General features: G+C 35.6%; 2 protein-coding genes across 20 annotated transcripts in view; both read left to right on the top strand.

Moving 5' to 3' along the window:
• Positions 1-7,538: 7,538 nt before the first annotated feature.
• Positions 7,539-11,891, top strand: LOC107847552 (putative late blight resistance protein homolog R1A-3). Of its 4 annotated transcripts, none has more exons than XM_047409095.1 (3): positions 7,539-8,184; positions 8,558-10,805; positions 11,071-11,626. In XM_047409095.1, exons 1-2 carry the CDS (start codon positions 7,750-7,752, stop codon positions 10,772-10,774), a joined length of 2,652 nt encoding a protein of 883 aa, XP_047265051.1. In that variant the 5' UTR covers positions 7,539-7,749; the 3' UTR covers positions 10,775-10,805; positions 11,071-11,626. The 4 variants fall into 4 exon arrangements, 2 of the variants coding, with proteins under 2 accessions (XP_047265051.1, XP_047265049.1); XR_007053423.1 differs by having other exon boundaries at positions 7,540-8,184; positions 8,558-11,133; positions 11,587-11,891; XR_007053422.1 differs by having other exon boundaries at positions 7,540-8,184; positions 8,558-11,146; positions 11,587-11,891.
• A 2,277-nt stretch (positions 11,892-14,168) lies between these two features.
• The window catches only part of LOC107847515, a 37,306-nt gene continuing 27,907 nt past the window's right edge, over positions 14,169-23,567 (top strand). For 2 of the 16 annotated variants that reach the window (XM_016691812.2, XM_016691802.2), the window contains exons 1-2: positions 14,289-14,502; positions 14,570-14,641. In XM_016691812.2, coding sequence (XP_016547298.1) covers positions 14,363-14,502; positions 14,570-14,641 — 212 coding nt within the window. In that variant the 5' untranslated portion in view covers positions 14,289-14,362. Of the gene's footprint in view, positions 14,503-14,569; positions 14,733-23,567 lie in introns of all 16 variants that reach the window. The other 14 variants (XR_001667545.2, XR_007053396.1, XM_047409065.1 and 11 more) reach the window with 13 other exon arrangements.

Here is a 23,567-nt window from a genome sequence, read left to right as displayed (position 1 = left end):
TAGTCAAGTTGAAAGAGTCAGTCAAGGATCAGAAAGTAGAGGTTTTCTCCCAAGGGGGAGATGGTGTATTGCACTATCAGGGGCACCTGTGTGTTCCAGGTGTAGATGATTTGAGGTAGTGAATTATTGCAGAAGAGCATGGTGCGCGCTACTCTATTCATCCAGGGGCCATAAATATGTACCGTGACTTGTGAGAAATCTATTGATGGAGTAGGATGAAGAGAGATATTGTAGAGTTTGTGGCTAAGTGCTCTACATGTCAGCAAGTTAAGATAGAGCATCAAAAGCCTAGTAGGTCTATACAGGAGTTCAGTATTCCTACTTGGAAGTGGGAAGAAGTGAACATGGACTTTGTGATGGGTTTGCCTCGAACTCATCATCAGCATGATTCAGTTTGGGTCATTGTAGATAGGATGACCAAATCAACTTATTTTCTTCTAGTCCATACCTCTTATTTAGCCGAGGATTACGCTAAAATCTACATCAGAAAGTTGGTCAGATTGCACAGTGTTCTGTTATTTATTGTCTCATACAGAGGTACCTAGTTTACCTCTCATTTCTAGAAAGCATTCCAAAAGGTTCTTGGTACCCAAGTTCATCTCAGTACACCCTTCCATCCTCAGACAGATAGTCAAGCAGAAAGGACCATTTGGACTCTAGAAGATATTCTACGAGCATGTGTAATTGATTTCAAGGGTAGTTAGGATGACCACTTGCCTTTGATTGAGTTTACATACAACTATAACTATTATTCCAGTATTAAGATGGCTCTGTTCGAAGCTCTCTATGGTAGGAGATGCAGATCTCCAGTCAGTTAGTTTGAAGTTAGTGAGGCCTCATTCATAGGGCCTGACTTAGTATTCGATGCTTTAGAAAAAGACCAGTTGATCAGAGAAAGACTCCGGGCTACTCAGAGCTGATAGTAGTCTTATGCAGGTGTGCGTAGGAAGGATCTTAAGTTTGAGATTGGTGACTATGTCTATCTAAAGATCTCTCCCATGAAAGGAGTGAAGAGATTTGGCAAGAAGAAAAAGCTCACTCCTTGATATATCGGTCCTTTCAAAATCCTCAGTTGCTTTGGCAAGGTAGCTTATGAGCTCGAATTGCCTTCAGATCTAGCCTCAGTTCATCCAGTTCTCCATGTATCTTTGCTCAAGAAGTGTATAAGTGACCCAGCAGTTGTAGTCTCTATTCAGAGCATAGATGTTCAGAATAGCCTCTCTTATGAGGAGACTTCAGTCGAAATCCTAGACTATCGACTCATAGACCGAGGAACAAAAAAGTCCCTCTAGTCAAAGTTCTTTGGCGGAATCAACCTGTTGAGGGAGCTACTTGGGAAGCAGAAGCAGACATACGTACCAAGTATCCTCACTTCTTCTCTGCTAACTCAGATTTAGATCAAGGTAATAGTTCTCCTTAAGCTTTTTAGTTTTCATGTCCAGATTTTAGTAACAACTTGGTATCAATCTGATGTTTAGAATTTTATTATAAACTTGGTCCTAAGTACCATTGCATATTCATTCATATATTTATGCATCAGATTAGTCATGTGTTCATGCATCAGATATGCATTCTCCTAGTGAGAAACTTAGTTATCAGAAATCACAGTCATGTGTTCATGAGACAGTTAAGTCATGAAATCATGCATCAGATATGCATACTCAATATAGATCTCAGAAATGTCAGTCATGTTTCAGTGTTCATGTTCAGTATATACTTTGGCTTATCTTTTCTCCCCTCTCAGTCAGTCTCATTCGAGGATGAATGTTCCCAAGGGGGAGATATTATAATACCTCGAAGTTTCCTAACTAATTTTGTCTCAAGAATGTCTAGTATTATATTCTAAATTGAATGGTGTTTATTTCATGAGGAATTTTTAAGATTTTCACTTTTTGTCATGTAGGAAATTCAACAAACTTTTCATCGATATAAGATTCGCCCAAATCCGATAACCAGGTAAAAAGTTATGACTATTTCAAGTTCCCATCGCAAAACAGCACCATATTAGTCAATGGCGCGCTGCGCCACAAGAGAAAATGTCAATTATCAAATTCAAGTAGGGGTACACAATAGTGGCGCGTCATGCCAAACTTCCATGTCGTAAATAAAGTGGCAACGCGATGGCTCCGCGTCGCGCCATCCCTCAATTTCCCAGTCGTCAAATTCCAGTGACGCAGCCCAATAGCATCGCGTCGCGCCGGGGCCCAGCTTAGGAAATTTTCACTAAAATTAAAAGACGCGTCCAGGGTTAAATAAGTTAATTTTCCACCCCTATTTAAGCCCTTTAACACGAGATTTAGCTATTTGGAACCCAAAATATACTAGTTTCTCTCAATTTTCTCTCAAGAACAAGCTAAGGTTTCAATTAGGGATTTAATTTCAAGAAAGTCTCTCCGTCAATCTTTGGTAAACCAAGAAATAAGGTATGCTTTGTGTTGACTTATGGATTCCTTTTATCCTTAAAGCTCAAGAACCCTATTTTAAATTATGAATCATGATATTTATGTTGTAGGTTGATTGTAACCATGTTTATCTTGTCATATGATACCCAAGTTGGAATATTAATGTGTTTTTCATGAAACTACATTAGAAAGTGAGTAAAATCCATAAATTAAGTTATTTATAATGTGTCAATTTGGTGGTTAAGCCTATGCCCTATAGGTGCATGCAAGGTGTTTGATAAAATACCTAGGACGATAGAAATTATGCACTATATCTAAATTGTGATCCAAAATAACTTCCATGTTATTCTTATGTATTGAAATTTGTTTGTTGGATTGCTCATGAGTTAGCCTTATGAAATTATGCTATGTATACATGCTATCTTATTCACATACCAAGCTATGATAATCAAATGCCTATGAAATATCTCCAATTATTGTATTATGAATTGTTGATGATTGGTCATGCATTCAAGAATGTCATGCCTTGTCAGTTTCCTTCCATCGAGTCCTGAAGGTACTTGTACCCAAAAAATATAGCCGTGTGCCTAGAGTCAGTGACATGTTTCACGATATCTTCAGTCCAGCCCTGATCTATACAACTCAGTCAGTCATGTGACTCAGGAAATCTTAGTAATCTCAGTACTATTCCGTCAATTAATGAAATTCAGTTAATTCAGTCCAGTTTAGTCCAGTTATCCATGTTCAATGTCTATTAAGATAGGAGTAGGAATTAGCACCGAGTGAACCCAAGGATGGGAACTCACCTATTATATGAGGGTGTGATTCTTTGAAGCAATCCTTGCGTTCTTGAACTATATAGCCAGCATAGGTTGAGATATCATAGCCTGCTATATGAGGGTAGATAGGGAGGCTTAACCTGTTATATGAGGGTTCCCACCGTTCTCACCATAGTTACCTATTATATGAGGGTTACTCACAGATTGTCCTTACCAGTGGCGCGGTATTGACACCCTTCTAATTGGGGTTACAGATTGGACCCCAACTCAGCCATAATGGCGTATTAGGGGCATGTCTGTTAGATAACTACTTCCCACAGTTTCAGTATCAGTATCAGTAAAAGAACTCAGATAGTTCTTCAAATTTTAGGACTGTCAGATACAGTCAACTCAAATACAGTACGAAACTCTGCTAGTTCCATCAGATTCAGGACTGTCAGATACAATCAGTCATGTCATCAGTTATATCAGTTATTAGAACTCAGTCATTAGTCATGTTAGTTATCAGTAAATTCATGTTATCACGATCTCAGATATAATTACTATGTATTCATGCATGTAATCTCACATTCATGATATCCAGCCAGTTAGTATAGTTTATGCATGTAAACCCTTTGCATTCAGCCTACCTTCCATGCATACCAGTACAGTCAAAATACTGACGCATTTGCGCTATAGTGTTTTATACCATAGGTTTAGAAGCACGAGCTCTAGCTCCTCAGTAGCATTCCAGTCTCAGCAGTCAGAGTTAGTAGTGAGTCCTCATCCTTTGAGGACATGATCATTACTTTATTATCTCATTAATTAATTTATTAGTTGGAGTTAGTTGGGGACATATCCCATCAACTCCTTATTCATACAGTTCAGTCAGTTAGAGGCTTTTCAGACTATCACGTTTCAGATAGTTTATTTCAGTTGTTTTGGGTATTTCATACCCCATCCATATATTATGATTTATCAGATTTTATGTTACAGTTTTGAACCTTATGGCCTTTCAGTTCATGTTTTAGGATTATACGGTATATTATGCAGTATATAGGTACAGATATTAGTCTTGGGTTAGCTTGTGGTCCTTCTGGTTCATGAGCACCGTGTGACATTCTGAGTACCAGATTCGGGGTGTTACAATTACTTAGAATAGTTTGCAATTTTTTCTGAATTTGAGTAAAAAAATACTAAAATTAAATATGAGATGAAATTATATTTCGATAGATGTGAAAGCGTAACTAATGTTAAACGAAGATATATTCTAAAAAATTAAATTATTTTGGAGTCTTCTTCTATTCTTTATATCATGTATTTTGTAATGCATAACCAAATTTATCTATTCGAATTTTTATATTTTTAGATAAGAGATAAGAAAACGCAACTAATCATACATGTAACATAAAAAAATAATTTAAAAATGTACACTGAGATTTGGGGGGAGGGGGGGGGGGGGGGGGGGTCTGCGCGTGTGTGGGTTGGGTGGGGTGTTGGGGATGGATATAGACATGGATGTTAGGGTAGGAGTGGGGTGTAGTTTTTTTTCTACATTTTATTGAGAAATAATATGATAATTGGATTTTTTTAAAGGTAATATGACTTAGCATGTCCGAACAAGGCATTTCAATATGAATGATTAAAAATAATATTTTAATATTATCCGCGTATCGCGTGTGTATGTATTGTAATTATTTCTAAAACAAACTTATTTTCTATTTGGTTAAGCAGCAAACTTGAATAATCGATAGCAATCACAAAAAAGAAAATCAATGTAGATTTATAGTTTATATTAATATGTAGAACCCCACCAAACTAATGAGTTCATAAAGAAGATAACAACACTAAGACAATAACTATAAAATATAAAAAAAATAATAGGGTGTGTATTTAGAATATAAAACCACTATTAATTATGATAATTAAGGATAAAAAAATAATTTTATTAAATTATCGGTATAATCGTTAACTAAATCATCAAATATAAAATTGAATTGATAGTCCAATAAAAAATTTCTAATATTGTTAAATCAATAATCCAATACTAATAAATTGATACTCCTTAAATTTCAAAATAAATGAATTGGTGAGCTATTTTTCAATATCCAAAATAAATGAATTATTCTCTTTTTAAGAGAGATGTTGAATTTTTTTTTCAATTTTACCCTTTCATTTAATGAGATTGTTAAGTACTTTATATTTTCTAAAAGAGTAATTTAACAATAATTAAAAGGTTAGTATTGAAAAATAACTTATAATTTATGTCCTAAATTTTTTTTCTAAGACCAATAATTTAATGGGAAAAGGCTCAAATATGCCACTGAACTATCAGAAATGGCTAATTTATACCATCAGTTAATAGTTGAGCTCATTCATGCCATCGCCGTTACAAAACCAGCTCATCCATGCCATTATTTTTTTACAATGATTTTTAAAATAACTTTGTCACGTGACCTTTTATTAGTGATCCACGTCATTAATTAAAATAAGCAAAAAGACTCAAATATGTCATTGAACTATCAGAAATGACTCATTTATGTCATCAGTTAAAAGTTTGGCTCATTCATGCCATCACCATTATAAAATTAACTCACTCATGCCATTACTTCTTAATGATGAGTTTTTAAAAAAAACTTTGCCACGTGGTCTTTTATTAGAAGTCCACGCCATTAATTAAAAGAAAATAATATTAATTTCAAAATATCTTAAATTAATTAGTATCGGGATTATTTATTCCAGCATTTATATCATAATGACGAGAGAATTTATCCCATATACATAGCGGGATGATTGGAATAGCAGACTTCTTTTAAGTCGTTATTTGAAAATGACTTTTCAACAATGTATGCTCCACTAATTCATAATGAGAAAAGTTATTCCATATGCATAGCGGGATAATTGTGATAACAGATTTCTTATAAGTCGTTATTTGGAAATAATTTTTTCAATAATGTATACCCCCTAATTCGTGATGGAAAAATGGAGAAGTTCTATTGGTACGCCTCTTTCTTTTTATTTCTTGCCCTAATCGTTCATTGGTTTATTTTCTTGCAACTTTGGAGTATATATTGAAGTCACTGAAATTAAAACTAATCAGTTACTGTATGATAGAATTTTTGAGGTTTTTGTTAAGCGTAACATGTATAATGATTTAAAATAAACTAGAAATAGCCAAAGAATATACATTAATCACTATATTTTTTATTAGAAAAATAGTTGCTGTAGGAAAAAAAATATTTTAATGGGTGTGGGTCGGGTTATGTTAAATGAATCGGTTGTTTTTAATGGGTCTAAGATATTTTAAAATTAATATTGATTTATTTTAATTAATGTTACAGACCTCCAATAAAAGGCCACATGACAAAACTTGTTTTGAAAACCCACCATTAAAAAGTAATGACATGGGTGGATTGATTTTATAACGATAATGACATGAATGAGCTGAACTTTTAACTAGTGACATAAATGAGCCATTTTTGAAAGTTTAATGGTATATTTGAGTCTTTTTCCTTATTTTAATTAATGACGTGAACCTTTAATAAAAAGTCACATGGCAAAGCTATTTTTGAAAACTACCGTTAAAAATTAATGATATGGATGAGCCAATTTTATAACAACAATGACATGAATGAACCAAACTTTTAACTAATTACTTAAATAAGCTATTTTTGATAGTTCAATGATATATTTAAACCTTTTTTCTAATTTAATTATTTTGAAATGTAGAAAATATCAGTTTTTTTATTCAATTTATGGGTAAATTCGGTTTCTCCACACCTCTACGTAACGATATGCAAGCAATTGTGTGGATGTGTTGTACTTGCTGAGAAAACCCAATTATGCTAGCACTTGCGTGGAAAGGAGACGGGCACAGGGCAAGTGGACCGGTCAAAAGATATCAACTTGGAATTACTGCAGAGTCTAAGCTGCTGTGGGCTCCTCTTTTATTTATTTATGTTAATGATCGAAAGGTGTGAGAAATTGGCTATCCATGATTTTAGGCAGGTTGGAGATAAACTGAAGAAATAGTAGGAGGACGTTTTTGTGTTTGAAGTTTTCTATTTGTGGTGCTGTGATTGTAGTATTATTTTGTGGCTAGCGATGCTATTTATTTTGCATATTATATTAGTTTATACGCCCTTACTTATCTTTTGTGTTTGTTATTACTATTAGTTTATTTTGCGTACCGTATTAATTTATATGTATTTATTTTTATATTTGCTATATTGTTATTGGTTCTAAGTGATGAATTTATTAAAAATAGTCTCTCTAGAGATAATGATATGGTATGCATATACTTTAGTCTTCCATAACTTCCCAGACTCCATTATATATAAAAATACATTGAGTACGTTGTTGTTGATTAGGAAGCTGGGGAACTTGGGTACCTATGCAAAACCCATCGTTCATCTGGCAAGACAGCTGTCAGTTATTCTCTTTATTTTTTTGGATGATGGTGGAGAATATAAAAAGGAAGAGGCAAAAGGACGACTTTGTCTTTCAAAGGTTAAGTGGAGTCAACACCGATCATTTGCATTATACTCAGCTTAGTATCAAATTAACTAATCCTGACTGAGGGAGGAAAAATGGCGAACGTAGCTGTGGAATTTCTGGTGGAGAACTTGATGCAGCTGCTGCGGGACAACGCAGAGCTGATTCTTGGGGTTAAGGAGGCTGCTGAGAGTCTACTTCAAGATCTTAATGATTTCAATGCTTTCCTTAAGCAAGCTGCCAAATGCCGCAACGAGAACGATGTTCTCAAAGAATTGGTCAAGAAGATTAGAACCGTTGTTAACTCTGCTGAAGATGCTATTGATAAGTTTGTTATTGAGGCTAAGCTTCACAAGGACAAGGGAGTAACCAGGGTATTAGACCTTCCCCATTATAAAAGAGTCAGGGAAGTAGCTGGCGAGATCAAAGCTATACGAAACAAAGTCAGAGAGATCCGCCAGAATAATGCCATTGGCCTTCAGGCCCTTCAAGATGAAGATCTATCTGCCAGAAGTGTCGAAGAAAGAAAGGTATCACATGAAATCTTATATGTTCACTGCCTCTCTTTACAATCGAACTCTAATTCCCTTGCTAACAACTTTTTTTGTGCATCACTACATGCATCACTCTTGATGAAGGACTAAACGTTCTACTTTTCTGTTCTATAGGATTAAGAATCTGAGCCAGTTTGGATGAGCTTATTTGTTTTGTTGGCTTATAAGCAAAAAGCCAAAAAGTTAGAAATTCTGACATTTAGCTTTTCACTTATTTGTGCCTTTTTTGGCTTAAATGCACTGAAGGGCTCTCTGCTTTCCGCCTCGTATGATACAAAACCTAACATTTTGGTTCCCTCTGTTTTTATGAAATTCACATATCTAATCTACATCTTTTCTATTTTGAAAGCCTCCGGTGGTAGAGGAAGATGATGTTGTTGGATTTGACGAGGAAGCGGATAACGTAATCAAACGTCTTCTTGGAGGATCAGATCGTCTAGAAGTTGTTCCAGTTGTTGGTATGCCTGGTCTTGGCAAAACAACGCTAGCAAATAAAATTTTCAAGCATCCTACAATCGGGTATGAATTTTTTACTCGTATTTGGGTTTATGTTTCTCAATCATACAGGAGAAGAGAATTATTTCTCAACATCATCAGCAAATTCACTCGAAATACCAAACAATATCATGTTTTGTGTGAGGAGGATTTGGCTGATGTAATACAAGAATTCTTGGGAAAGGGAGGAAAATACTTGATTGTGTTGGATGATGTATGGTCTGATGAAGCTTGGGAACGCATCAAGATAGCTTTCCCAAATAATAACAAATGCAATAGAATATTGTTGACCACTCGAGATACCAAAGTCGCTAAACAATGCACTCCCGTACCTCATGATTTAAAATTTCTGACCGAAGATGAAAGTTGGATTTTACTGGAGAAGAAAGTTTTTCACAAGGATAAATGTCCTCCTGAATTGGAGCTGTCTGGACAGAGCATAGCAAAAAAATGTAACGGACTACCCCTTGCGATTGTTGTTATTGCAGGAGCACTAATAGGGAAAGGCAAGACATCAAGAGAGTGGAAACAAGTGGATGAGAGTGTTGGTGAACACCTCATAAATAGAGACCAACCCGAGAATTGTAACAAATTGGTGCAAATGAGTTATGATCGTTTGCCTTACGACTTGAAAGCATGCTTTTTATATTGTGGTGCATTTCCTGGAGGCTTTCAAATCCCCGCTTGGAAGTTAATCCGTTTGTGGATTGCGGAAGGGTTCATACAGTATAAAGGCCACTTATCTCTTGAGTGTAAAGGAGAAGACAACTTGAATGATCTCGTTAACAGGAATCTAGTGATGGTAATGGAAAGAACGTCCGATGGTCAAATCAAAACATGTCGTCTCCATGACATGTTGCACGAGTTTTGCAGGCAAGAGGCTATGAAGGAAGAAAATCTTTTCCAAGAAATAAAGCTAGGATCTGAGCAATATTTTCCCGGAAAACGAGAACTATCCACCTACCGCCGCTTATGCATTCATTCCTCAGTTTTGGACTTTATCTCAACAAAACCCTCAGGTGAACATGTCAGGTCATTCTTATCTTTTTCTTCAAAAAAGGTTGAGATGCCATCTGCCGACATCCCAACCATACCAAAAGGCTTTCCGTTGTTAAGGGTTTTGGATGTAGAATCCATCAACTTCAGTCGTTTTTCCAAGGATTTTTACCAGTTATATCATTTGAGGTATGTTGCTTTCTCATCTGACTCTATCAAGATGCTTCCTAAACTCATGGGAGAACTTTGGAACATCCAAACCCTCATAATTAACACGCAGCAACGCACTCTTGATATTCAAGCAAACATATGGAATATGGAACGATTAAGGCATTTGCACACCAACTCTTCTGCTAGATTGCCTGTGCCTGTTGCTCCAAAAAGTAGTAGTGTTACTTTGGTAAATCAAAGTCTGCAAACTCTCTCCACAATTGCTCCCGAAAGCTGCACAGAAGAAGTGTTTGCAAGAACTCCGAACTTAAAAAAGTTGGGCATTCGTGGGAAAATAGCTGTGCTTCTTGATAATAAATCTGCTGCGTCGTTAAAAAATGTGAAGAGGTTAGAATACATTGAAAACTTGAAGCTGATGAATGATAGTAACCAAACAGGAAAGTTACGCCTTCCTCCTGCATATATATTTCCAACAAAGTTAAGGAAGCTGACTTTATTAGACACCTGGTTGGAGTGGAAAGATATGTCTATATTGGGGCAGTTGGAACACCTTGAAGTCCTGAAGCTGAAAGAAAATGGGTTTACGGGAGAGTGCTGGGAGTCTGCTGGAGGTTTTTGTTCCCTACTGGTGTTGTGGATTGAAAGGACAAACTTAGCTTCTTGGAAAGCATCAGCTGATGACTTTCCGAGACTTAAGCATCTTGTTCTCATCTGCTGTGATAAACTTAAGGAAATTCCCATTGGCCTGGCTGATATACGCAGCTTCCAAGTGATGGAGTTGCAAAATTCCACCAAAACAGCAGCAGTATCTGCACGGCAAATACAAGACAAAAAATACAAGCAAGCTCAAGAAGGAAATAAAAACATTGCGTTCAAGGTTTCCATATTTCCACCTGATCTCTGATTGCAACTGGATATGTAGCTTTCCTTGACTGGTAAGTTAAATCTTTCCGTGACCTTAATTAGATTGGTCAATATCTGGTTCATATTTTTGTAGAGATTTTTGCAACCCCCTACTCTGCTATCCCACTTTCCATATCCATACAGTATAAGTTGCATGGGAACAGGGATTTCTGTCCCTGCATTGCAATGCATTACACCAAATGTGGTCCTTGAAAACCAAATAGGGGGCAGATAAGTATATCCTCTACTTGACTAAGGATTCTAACAATTCACCTCGTTTCTTGTCTCAAATTGCAGTCTGATGATATTTAACTAAAATTGGGACATAATGTGGATGGTGATGCTCAGCTTTTTGCCATGGTACTTTATTTGGGTAATTGGGACTCATGGAAATCTATTCTTCAACAGTTCTCTATCTTCCATATGCTAAGATAGAAGAAGTGATAATTTTTATGACTTTCAAAGTAGTATTTTAGTCATCATCAGATCACGAGATTTCTATATCAAAACAGTCTGTAAAAAACAAAAACTGTAAAAAGCAGTTTACATAGTGCAGGTACAAGCTTATGCTACTTAGCGCTTCCTCTGGCAAGCTTTATCAATTAGCAATATGACACAGATGTTTAATAATTACCAAGTATTTTTTTCCCTTTTTGCTTTTATCTCATTTGGTGCTTAACCTGAGGGTTGCAATGAAGATGTACTAGATCACACCTTTCAATCTTGGCAGGGTTTCATATTTCTCTTGGTCACCTACTGCTACAATGTTCTTTTATTTAGAAAACGAAAGCTGATTATTTGTGATGGGTGCAGGTCCTCAATGAATCACACTGCACGAGGCTGGTACCTTGGATAAAGAAAGAACCTCTATAAAGTGTTCGCATAGTTCTTGAGTCGATCTGTCTTTCATGTGTCGTCTTCATGATTGAAATTGTAGTCGTAGCTTTGTGGCTGAAATTGTGTTCTTCATTTGCGGTATGTTAAGCCGTAAGAACAATGTGCTTTGTACTAACAATAAGAAATGATCTATTGTGTATCTTTGGCTTCAAAGCTCGTGAAAAGATGCATTTTTTTAGCAGGTATTAAGAAATTATATATACGGAGGTACTTCGCTTGGATATTGCTTTGTCTGGAAACTGGAGAAAGTATTATGAAAGACAACAGATGATACTTTCTCCTATAATCTCAAATGAAGTGCCATGTTTTATTTTGTTTCCGTTTTACTTCCAATCGAAGCGTATATTATGATGTAAATAAGGAAAAGATTAAAACAAACCCAACTGGCAAATGATGACATTCTGGGGAAATCAAAGGTAATCCACCAAATAAATTGTGAGGGACGTAGCTTCTTAATTAAAGAAACAAAACTGTGGCAGTCCCATCTGTTAATTAATTGAAGAGATATAGAAGAAAGAATGACGAAAGGGATGCCGCTGAAATTAGTAATTATGGCTACTGCTATAACATACAAGTTTGGATATTGGGTGAAACTGGAGATCCTTAAGAGTTAATTGCTAATGCTGCTGATTTGTTGTATCGGGAGGACAACAAAAGAAGCTCAAGTAAAAGAAATGCTGTAATTAAACTCTCATGGTTATGATCCTATTTTATAATGCAAGATCAGTAAATACCTTTTTCAAAGTGTATTATTGATGTGCTTGTTGCTCCTAAACTTGTGAAGATTAAGGGTTTGTATGTTACCAAAGAAAATGTTTTCCTAGGAATATTATATTGGAGGACAATTTCTTATTTATTTTCTAGTGTTTGATTGGTGAGAAGAAAATATTGCCCCAGGAGTATTTAGGTATCATTAAGGCAATACTAATGACACCAGACTCGACAAAGAGCTTAGACCCCAACTCTTGACATAGGATCCAGGACCCGACCCCAATGACCAACTTGGGACCCAACCATGAGTCTTGGCTAAGGAACCTATCCCAACTCCTAACCAGGGACCTTAGCCTGGCCTCAATTCAACCCCGAATTCTGACCCCAACTTTCGACCCCGACTCCCAACCCCTACTCCTGACCCGAGTCTCTACCCAGACACCCAACTCGGGCCCCCCCTCCCGACTTCCAACCCGAGACCCGACCCTAACTTTCGACACGAGACTTGGGACCTGACCTTGACTCTTGATCCGAGAACCTACCCCAACTCTTGATCAAGGACTCGACCTAAGACCCTACCTTGACACTTGATCCTGGGACCCGACCTCGACCCTAACATCTTACTCAAACATATGAACCCTACTTCCGACTCGGGACTCGACCTAAACTCCTGATACCTACTCTCGATTTGAGACTCGACCTCGAATTCCAACTCTAACTCTTGACCAGAGACCCGATCCCGACATTTGACTTAAGACTCGACCCCAACTCCTGATCCGAGATCTGACCCCGACCCTCGACCCAAAAACCGTCCCTAACTTCTGACTCTCAATCTATGACCCATAAGCCCTAAACTTGACACCTGACCTAGGATTTGAACCCGACTTCAACTCTCAATCTCGTCTTTTAAATCAAGTCCTAACTCAAAATTGACCTAGACTCTAACCCTTGGATTCGACCTTGATTTTTGATCCGATCTCGATGCCCTACCTCGACCCTTGACCCAAGGCCTGACCCATGACTTTTGACCTTGGACCTAATTCATGGTTTGGGTAGGAAGACGAGTCCTATGTTGAGGTCAAGATCAAATTCTGAGTTGGAGATTAGGAGTCGGGTTGTGATCAAATTCCTATTCCCATCTCGAGGTTGGATAACGAATTGGATTTGAGAGTTGTTCTCGAATCAAGTTTAGGATCTAGTCGAGTTTTCAGTCTGAGTCTAGTTCTGGATTATGGATTCATGTCGTATTTAGAAGTAGTTCTCGAGAAAAGGTTGAATCCCAAATCTTGTGTCTTGGTTTGGGGTTGAGAGTCGAATTTTGGGCTGGGAGCTTGGTGTCGGGATGGGAGTTGGGTCTCTAATCAAGGTCGAAAGTTAGTTCTTGAGTTGAGAATTGGGAATCAGGATCGAGAGTCGAATCTCACATTAGTGTCGAGAATCGATACCCGAGACTTTATGGGTTATGATGGAAAGCAGGGGCGCGAGGTTGAAAGAGAGCTTATGGAAAATATTTTTCTTACTTTTTGATTCATTTTCCTTAAGTTTGAGGAAATAAGTTCATTTTAAAAATAATTTTCAAAACATTTAAGCCAACAAAGCCTGAGAAAATTAGAAAACATTTATTGAACAAATAAAAATATAAAATTGGGCATTGTATTTATGAATACTTCTATACAACTATGGATTCTTTGAAGATCTAATTACGGTGAAATTTATTAGAGACAACTACAAAAACAAATTAATAATAAAAAGTTTATTGTTATCCATTTTTATTGTCTAACTAATTTTGGCCATCAAAAGGTTACCAATAGTATACAACATTTAAAACTAGGAACAATTTGTTTCCTTTTCTTTTTGATAGATTTTTTTTTTAAAAAAACAAGCTTATTGGTCCATTTTGTTAAAAATCAAATATTTACATGAAATCAAGTCTAGCGCAAGAAAATCCCAATACAAAAAAAATAAAAAAAAAGAAAGTGTAATGTCTGAAAAAATTAAAAAAAGCCAAAAACAAAAAGGGAAAGTGGAAAAATCTAGAAGGGAAAAAGGCGAAGAGGCGGATGTTGCATTCATCTATGGCCGCTGCTTTTTCATCATCTCCAGCAAAGTCTCCACATTTAGGTGCCAATATTCTCTTCTTCTATAAGTAGATCTTATGTATGAATCAGTGATGTATCGATTTGTCCAGATCTAAGCTTAAGATGAACTATCTTGGAGCTTTGGAGGGAATACACCTCAAGTCACCTAAATCTCTCACCAGGTGTTGTGTAATCATTTTTATTGAAACAAATTCCAAGCTCAAGGCCACATCTTAGCTTTAAACTAGGACAAATCTGATACTATACTTGATTGTAAGTTTCTTAGTATACAACTCTCATTTATTCCACTACAAAGGGCTGAACCTCATAAGAGATTAATACCACCTTCATAAAAGTTTAAACGAGCGTTTTCTACTAAATAGACCTATAAAAAGAATCAAAGGTGTTGGTCTTCTTCTCAATTCGATAGAAATCAAAGCTTACATCTGTGTACTGAAAAATTAACTTGCATATTGTGTTGAACCTCCCTTATAATTTGAAAATTCTGAACTTAGGAGTATTGTTTATTATATCTATTATTGTTTTCAGCTTGTTCCTGCATTCTTCATGTTCTCAATTTAGGTGTTTGTTGCTTGTCCGGTAGCATGATGCTTTTTTCTTTCCTTTGCAATTTCATAAAAGTGCTAAAATTTTGTATACCTACAAACTAAAACACCAGTTAGCTAAAAAAATTTGCACCCTCTCTATATGTGTATTGAAATTGTATTTGTCCTTTTCCAACAAGTTCTTTAATTCTCATGATAATTACAACAATTCTCCAAGGGCTTTCTCATTCACCTTTAACCATTTTTACAAGGGCTAATGAATCAGATTCCAGCATCAGTGGTAGAAATTGATATGCCACACAAAATTCGCGCCTTTCTTTCATTGCCACATCTCAGCTAGTAAAGTTATGTTGCCACCTATTTTCTTACATGAGGCATACTGTATATCACCCTCTTCATTTATGAAACAAAAATTAATTGAACTTGGCCCATGATTACCCCTCTGTCACGATTCGATTTATGAGTCATGATGGAACTTACTTTATCCCGCCAATAGGTAAATTAAATCATAACTCGAAGCTACACACAATGAGTTAACTTGGTGGAAAATGCCCAGTCATAGGCAAAAGTAAACTACACACTTATAAACAAGAAAACAAGTTCTAGATAGATAAAACAATCAATACAAGATACTACCCCCACTTAGTAGAGCTAGACAAGAGCATCTAATGCTAATACAACTCAACCATTTAGAATATTCAACAACATTTGTCTTGATAACAAAAGATTGAATACCTAAGGATATAAGAAAATAGGTGACTCTGACTCCAAGAGCTCATCGTATCTCCGGATAATCAATACAACACGATCAATGATCAACGGCGACAGCTAGTACTCGAATCTGCACCAAAAAAGTACAGAAGCATAGTATGAGTACCAAAACAACGGGTATTCAGTAGGCATCATCAGCCGACTTAGCTAAATCATGATATAAGTATGATAAAATACAAGATAACATAAGTAAGTCAAGGTACATAAACAAACCTAAATCGTCTCTAATACTTCTGTACATAATAAAGTAATTTAATCGGAATAACAATATAACATAAGGCATCAACACATGCTAACATCGTTGCAATATAAGTAAATAAATTGGAATAATAATGCATCACACATGCAATCACAAACTACAAAATAGGCTCCCATCGCTAATTGGTGCAGAAAATAAATAACTCATTATAGACTTTCATATGCATGGAGAGTACACTCAAAGATAGGATAAGCAACCATTCATTTCTTACAAATACCCATTTCATTATTTAACCATCATCCCACAATTATCATCAATCGGTTAATTACCGACATTTAACAATGTACCCACATTTCATAATATTACCATCATTTAACAACCTTATCATTGATAATCACTAGTCACCATTCATTAGATAACCATCATTTATCAACTAACATCATTGATTATCTAATCATAATTTACCAACAAATCTTCGATTATCAACTAGTCATGACTAGTCACTTAAACAATATCCACCACTAATCCTTATTTATCACTAATCATCAACTATACCACCTCATAATCCTTTATCACTAACCAACAATTATCACTAATTCTCACAAGTCCACAAGTTATCATTTTTACCACTTCCGGGCTATATATGATATTTCTAATATCGACGCCATACCCAACTACATATAAGTATATGTAAATAATAGCCATACATAGGGCATAGCCAGACTCGAATCGGTATATGTACACATAGGCACATTAATATAATCATCCTTCGGCCTTGTCGGGTATCAAGCATCATCATAGACATCCTCCGTCCTTGTCAGGTATCAATATATCATCATAATGATCCTCCGACCTTACCGGATATCAATATATCATCATAATTATCCTCCAACCTTTTCGGGTATAATACATCATCATAAACATCCTCCGACTTTGCTAGGTATCAAATATATCATTATAATCATCCTCCGGTCTTGTTGGGTATTAATATATCATCATAATTATCCTTCAGCCATATTGAGTATCATTATAAATTTAATTATAACATCCAAACTCAAATTGGTAGCCACATCATCATAGTTGGAGGCAAAATCAATAGCATAAGTGATCATATAATCAAGCATCATGATTTTAAGTATAATTAATAGCATAACTTCCCATATAATCAATAAGCATGACTTCTAACATAATTTATGGCACAATTGCCAATTTCATCGATAGGGATGTTTTCTAGATGATCTAGCATAATTTCTTAGCATTATCATAACCATAAGCAATGTCATGAGCAAGGACTTACCAATAGTATATTCAATGACTTATCATTAGCATAAAGATAGTTTATCATTGGATCATTGATAGTTATCCAAGTATGATCTATAGCATATTCATAGATAAATCCATAGCATTTTCGTTAAGTTACCATGAGAATAACGATAACCATATTGCAACGTTGTGCTTCAGATTCAAAAATTATACCAAAACCCCATGTGTGTCCGACGTACGGAAATCACATTTTTGAAATCAACCCAACATAATATCAAGCTCAAGGAATCACTACCCTAAAAAATGGATGAAAATAAAGTTAAATAGGGGCTAAAATCAAGCTCTCAAGGTTTTGGGGATTTGAGAAAGAAATGAAGAAATTTCACCAAGAAAAGGGTGAATTCTTACCTCAAATCAAAAGATAATCGCAAAAATAAATGTTAATATAGCTTCCTAATCACCAACAAGCTTCAATTTTAATCCTTCACACTATTTAGGATTTTTAGCTCTCAAGGAAGTGATGAAGAATGGCTAAAATTGTGGAAAAAGGGTCCTTTTATACCCAGTCCAGGTACTCGGGAGTCGTTATCGCGACCTGAGGTTCTATGATCGTGGTACCTCTCCTATGTTACGCGAGTCACAATCGGGACCATCAATAACCAATCACGGCATATATACCCGCATGAATGAGTCGCAATCACGACAAATATTATGGCTATCACAGTGCACCAGAGTCTGGAATGGACTTCAATTGAGTGCTCGAGATTCATTTGGAATCTCGTATATGCAAATGAAGTGTGTTACCACACCAAATTCGACATTCCAAATGTGATGACACACTTGAATTTTCTATCCGAGGTCGTTTTGATGAAATGTGGATCCCACAACTATAATTCATTTTCTTAACTTTCTGACCAATAGGTCGAAATAAACTTGGGTGCCTCAGGACCCAAACCAAAGGTCTACCTAACCTAAAATCGATAGTTTAGAGATGCTAACACAATCAAAATTTGCATACAAGATCATTTTACTACATTTTTTGCCCAATGTCTAGTTGGAACCAAGGAAGACTTCTAAACTGAGATTTGGTTCTAAAAACCAAACGGACTGCCTAGTGACTGAACTGTCAGTCTCAACAAGTCATAAATGCCTTGGAGAAGCTATAAAAAAGTTTTAATGAAGAAAATAAGCAAAAATATGAAAAATTACCTAAAGGGTAAATACACCCTTGGTGTGCCATCTAAACTACGATTAAACCAAGCCTAATAAGGCCTTTTCCATATCACCCCAATATACCTCAACCGAGGCCTATAATTTTGTAGGCCAATTAGTTGGAACTAGTTTTAGCCAATGGTATCTGATAAGGGTCAAGTTATGAAGATTCAAATTAATCTCATGTATGACCCTATTCAAAGATATAAATCCACCATGATTAATTTTGTTTCTCCTTTTTCACAATTTCCAACATAGAAATTACCAGCCTAGGGACTGTATGCACAATAGAATTGAGTCTATTAGTTACTTCACTGCTCTATCATTTAGAAAATGTCAGATGACACTGATTAAAGGGCTCTTTTACACCTGCAGTAGTGCATAATACTCCCATATCCTGAAGGAAAAAACCACATGAGATAAATAAATGATGAACAATTTCTAAATGAGGTTCCACACAACACCTACATCTATATACCAAGTTAATTCCACATCCCTGAAGTATATCATCCATAGAAATCTTGAACTTTTGCAACCTCCATAAAATAAAACTATTGTTAAAAGGTAACCTTTTACTCCAAATCTTCTTTCAATTCTCTAAGCTACCATTTTTGTGCCTAACCAGTTTATATGCACTACCTACTATGAATTTTCCATTAGTAGTTGGCATCCACTAAGGGATATCCTAAGGTGATGCCTCCTTACAACTAGTTATATTTTCCACAGTGTGCTACACAATATTCTTTGGCATAACGTCTTTCATCTTCTATACATTCCATCCATCCTCTGTCATAAAAGACTCAATGTCTTCAACATATTCATCAGTCAAACATATAGGATTCATAACCTAATACGAAGCCCCCGATCTTGTCCAATTGTCAAACCATATATTTGAAGAGCCAACAGTTGGTTTTCACTATATTTCTTGGTCAATTGTATCTCTAGCCTCCAGCATCATTTTTCAAACTTGAGAACCACTTTTCCACTGCACTATAGTTGGAGTAAGTTTTTTTATAATACTTATTCTACATATAGTCAGTCCAAAGAGATACCGTGATTCTAAAAATCTACCATAGATTGAAAAACATAGTTATGAGATGTCAAATAAATCTTTGAATCCTACCCCTCCTTCTTATTTGGGGAAACACATATTGTTCCAAGACACACAGTGCTTACTCTTACTTTTTTTTTTGTTACTCCATAAAAATCTATGAAACATTTTATGAAGTTCATAAAAGATAAACTTAGGCGGCACCACGACATATAAAAGATAAAGTAGAATATTTGCAATACACTATTAATCATGATTGCCTTCCCACCAAAAGATAAGAGCTTACCTTTCTAATTTTGAAGTTTTCCCTTCACCTTCTTGATCAAATCATTATAGTAATCTTGTATCTTCCTTACATGAGTAATTTGTGACAACCAAAATACTAAAAAGGAAATTTCCCTTGATTAAAACTAGAAATACCTTTAGCTTTAGTCATTAAAGTACCTACCAACTTTTTATATATACAAAAAGAGTTCTTGTTTCCATTTATCATCTACCCTGGAATCTTTTGATAATCTTTAAGCACCCCCATTACAAAATCTAAGAATGATTTATTTACAGAGTTAAAGATCATTATATCATCTGGATAAGCTAGATGATTTAGGTTTCTATTCCATTTTGGCAACCCATAACCTTTATATAACCCCTCTTCAAAGAGTGTATTTAAAATTCTTTACAAAACCTTTGCAGTAAGGTAAATATAGTAAGTGACAGGGTGTTACCCTATTTCAAACCTCTTGTTGAATGAAAGAACCCATATGTTTGTTCATTGATAATAGTTAAGTACCAATTATTTGCCACCAACCTCCATATTAAGTCTATAATGATCTCAGAGAAGCCCATTTTCCTCATTACTTTAGTCATGTATAACCATAAGACCTTCTCATAAGCCTTTGGCATATCCAACTTCATTAGCACATTAGATGGTTTACCTCTCAATATGATGTCTGCATCAATCTTCTGAGTTAGTAGGACATTTTTTATAATACTCCTTTGCTTGACAAAACTTGATTGGCTACAAAATATCAATCTAGGCATAAACTTTTTTGACCTATCATGCAATGCTCTATAGATCACCTTGTTTATGAAATTACTGAGACTAATAGGTTTGAAATCTATAAAGTTGTCTACTTACTCCTTTAGAATCAAAACCAAATTTATGTGGGTAATACACTTTGGAAGGGTGTCACCTACAAAAATCTTTCACCATATTAAAAACATCCAATCCCACTATTTTCCTATAATGTTGATAGAAAATACCTCAGAACACATATGGCCCAAATGCACTACAACCTTTTAAGCTGAAAACTGCATTCTTGACTTCTTCTCTTGTAGGGACTACACTCAACATTTCCTTATCCTTTTCAGAAATAATTTCTGGAACATGGTTTAGTACTTTTTCTATCTTTGTATCCTTATCACTCAAAATAACATCTTTATTTTTTGTGAATCTTCTATTGGTTGGATGTCATTCTATATTTTTTTTCTATTTCTCCATCCAACTTTTTGGTAATTCCATTGATGTTCTTGTAACTGTTGTGTTGTTGTATTAGGTATCTCCACTTTTTGTCTCACTTCTCAATACAAACTCTACGTTTATTCTCCTCATGCCCTTAATAACTTGTAAATTTTGTAGTTGGTACGCTCTGTGTCATATTTAATCTTTGTTTTAACACTACTGGTTTCTTTGGTTTCCTTATTCTCTATCTCCATCATTACCTTGGTGTCTTTCAACCAATAAGTCTAATTATAGTTTAACTCTAGCATAACTTGGTCTTGTTTTATTAATAATTGCTAAATCTAGATACAAGGGTTTTCCAACAGTAGATGCTAGTGCAAAAAAGGATTCTTTAACATAGAAGGTCAGTAAGAGGTGTAGAAAAGATATCCAGGTTAACACTTGTGTGGTTTCCTCCTTAAACGTAAAGTTAGCATTATAAAGGAGAGGACACATTTGAATAATTTCCATCTTTTGTTGTGATGGAATAAGCACTTTTAGACACCATGTTAGGAAATCTTTCACTTATTCCAATCTTATAAGTACATGCCTATTATGTATGAAACCTATTTTCTATTCACCATTGATGCCACATTATTTTAGTATGTATTTCTTTAATTCTACTAGATCTGTCCATTCGTAGAAGAATTTACTGACGACTTCATATTGCAAGTCCGCAAATTTTAGTATGTATTCCTTTAATTCTACTAGATCTGTCCATTCATAGGAGAATTTACTGACGACTTCATATTGCAAGTCAGCAATAACATTCTACGGTTAACTTATGGATCTGTCCACTTTAGAACTAAAACCTCATCAGCGAAATCAACTTTCTTGATGGGGATAGGTGCAATATCAAATTTCTTTGTGACTGCTTTAACTTTTGTTATAGGATTGTGTAACACCCCGGGTCTGTACCCTGGATGCCACATGGTGCTTACGACCCCGAAGAACCACAAGCTAACCCATGATTGGTACCTGCTGTGAACACTGTATAATAATACTGCAATAATGCGGAAATTAGGCTGAAATGCCATAAGGTTCATATTCTGAATACTGATGAATATAAAAACTGAATAATAACATCTGAAAAACTAAATATTGTCTGAACTAGTCTAGTCTGAAAAACCTCTAACTGAACTGTCTAGAAGTGGAGTTGATGGGACAAGCCCCCAATTAACTCTGACTACTGAAATACTGAAGCAAATGAAAATATTGAAATGAAAACATATCCTTGATAAAAGAGGACTCACTACTGAATCTACTTCTGCTATCTAAATCTGTCTATGCACGGTCAGGAACCTGAGCATCCGAACCTATGACATGAGACATCATAGCACAAAGAGAAAGTATACGTCAGTACGTGGAATGTACTAGTATGCTAGATAAGGTAAGGCTGAATGCAGGGGTTAAAATGTATGAATGGTAACTGACTGAATGATATAGACTAACTAAATAAGAATACATGGATAACTAAAACTACTGTAAAATACTAAGTGTGCAATGCAATACTGTGCATATACATGTATACTATATCTGAGCTTTTACTGAAACTGAGTACTGATTTTTGATACTGATTAACTGATATCTGAGATTATTGATAAATAAATTACTGATACTGATTGACTGTATCTGACAGTCCTGGTTCTGTAGAACTGAACTGAGTTCTATACTGCGACTGAAACTAAAACTGTGAGAGGTAATTATCTAATCAACATGCCTAAAATAAGATAACTGGGGTCCAACCTGTAACCCAAGTAGAAAGGGTGTCAGTACCATGCCACAGGTAAGGACAAACTGAAGAGTCACCCTCATCTGGCAGGTGCCCTGAATGAGAATGGTGGTACCCTCAACTGGCAGGTAAAACACCTTATCAACCCTCAACTGGCAGGTTGATATCTCAACCTATACTGGATACGTAGTTCTAGAATAGAAGGACTGCTTCTAAGGATTACACCCTCTATTGGCAGGTAAGTCCCCATCTTTGGGTTCACTCGCTGCTGAATGCTGCTCCCAACTGAAGACACTGATTATTATACTAAACTGAACTGGAATGATACTAAGTTTTACTGAGCTCTATAACTGACTGAGTACTACTGTTCGTGACATTACTGAGATTATTCTGTAGCTCTAGGTAAATAACTAGATTTTCGGGTGTTGAATACCCCAAGACTCGATAGCATGGAAAGTAAAGCATGACATGATCTTGAGAAGCATAACAATAGATACTTGTAAAAAATACATCCACCTAGGCATTTTTTCCAACACTTGGGATACATGAACTTGTACATGAATGGGACCACATGATGACATGTCATGATTCCACTCTTCACATGAGCATTTTATCAAACACTTAGGGAACATGATTATTTCACATAACATTATTAAACACATGAACATCATGGATACAATAATTAATTGTAAATTCAAGGGTTTAACATGTAAATCATATTATTCATCATACATACTATTTTAATTTCATGAAACTTATAATTAATGACGAATTGAAAACCCAAATAATATCATAAAAATGAATACAATCCAATTT

This window comes from Capsicum annuum, chromosome 1, assembly GCF_002878395.1.
Source record: "Capsicum annuum cultivar UCD-10X-F1 chromosome 1, UCD10Xv1.1, whole genome shotgun sequence".
Lineage (NCBI taxonomy): Eukaryota > Viridiplantae > Streptophyta > Magnoliopsida > Solanales > Solanaceae > Capsicum > Capsicum annuum.
The sequence above is the reverse complement of the archived record's forward strand: the minus strand, read 5'-3'. Positions and strand labels throughout refer to the sequence as shown.

Coding starts and splice junctions, on each gene's coding strand:
- LOC107847552 (XM_047409095.1), top strand. CDS start 7,750: ATGGCGAACGTAGCTGTGGAATTTCTGGTGGAGAACTTGATGCAGCTG. Junction 8,185..8,557: donor GAAGTGTCGAAGAAAGAAAG/GTATCACATGAA, acceptor CTATTTTGAAAG/CCTCCGGTGGTAGAGGAAGA.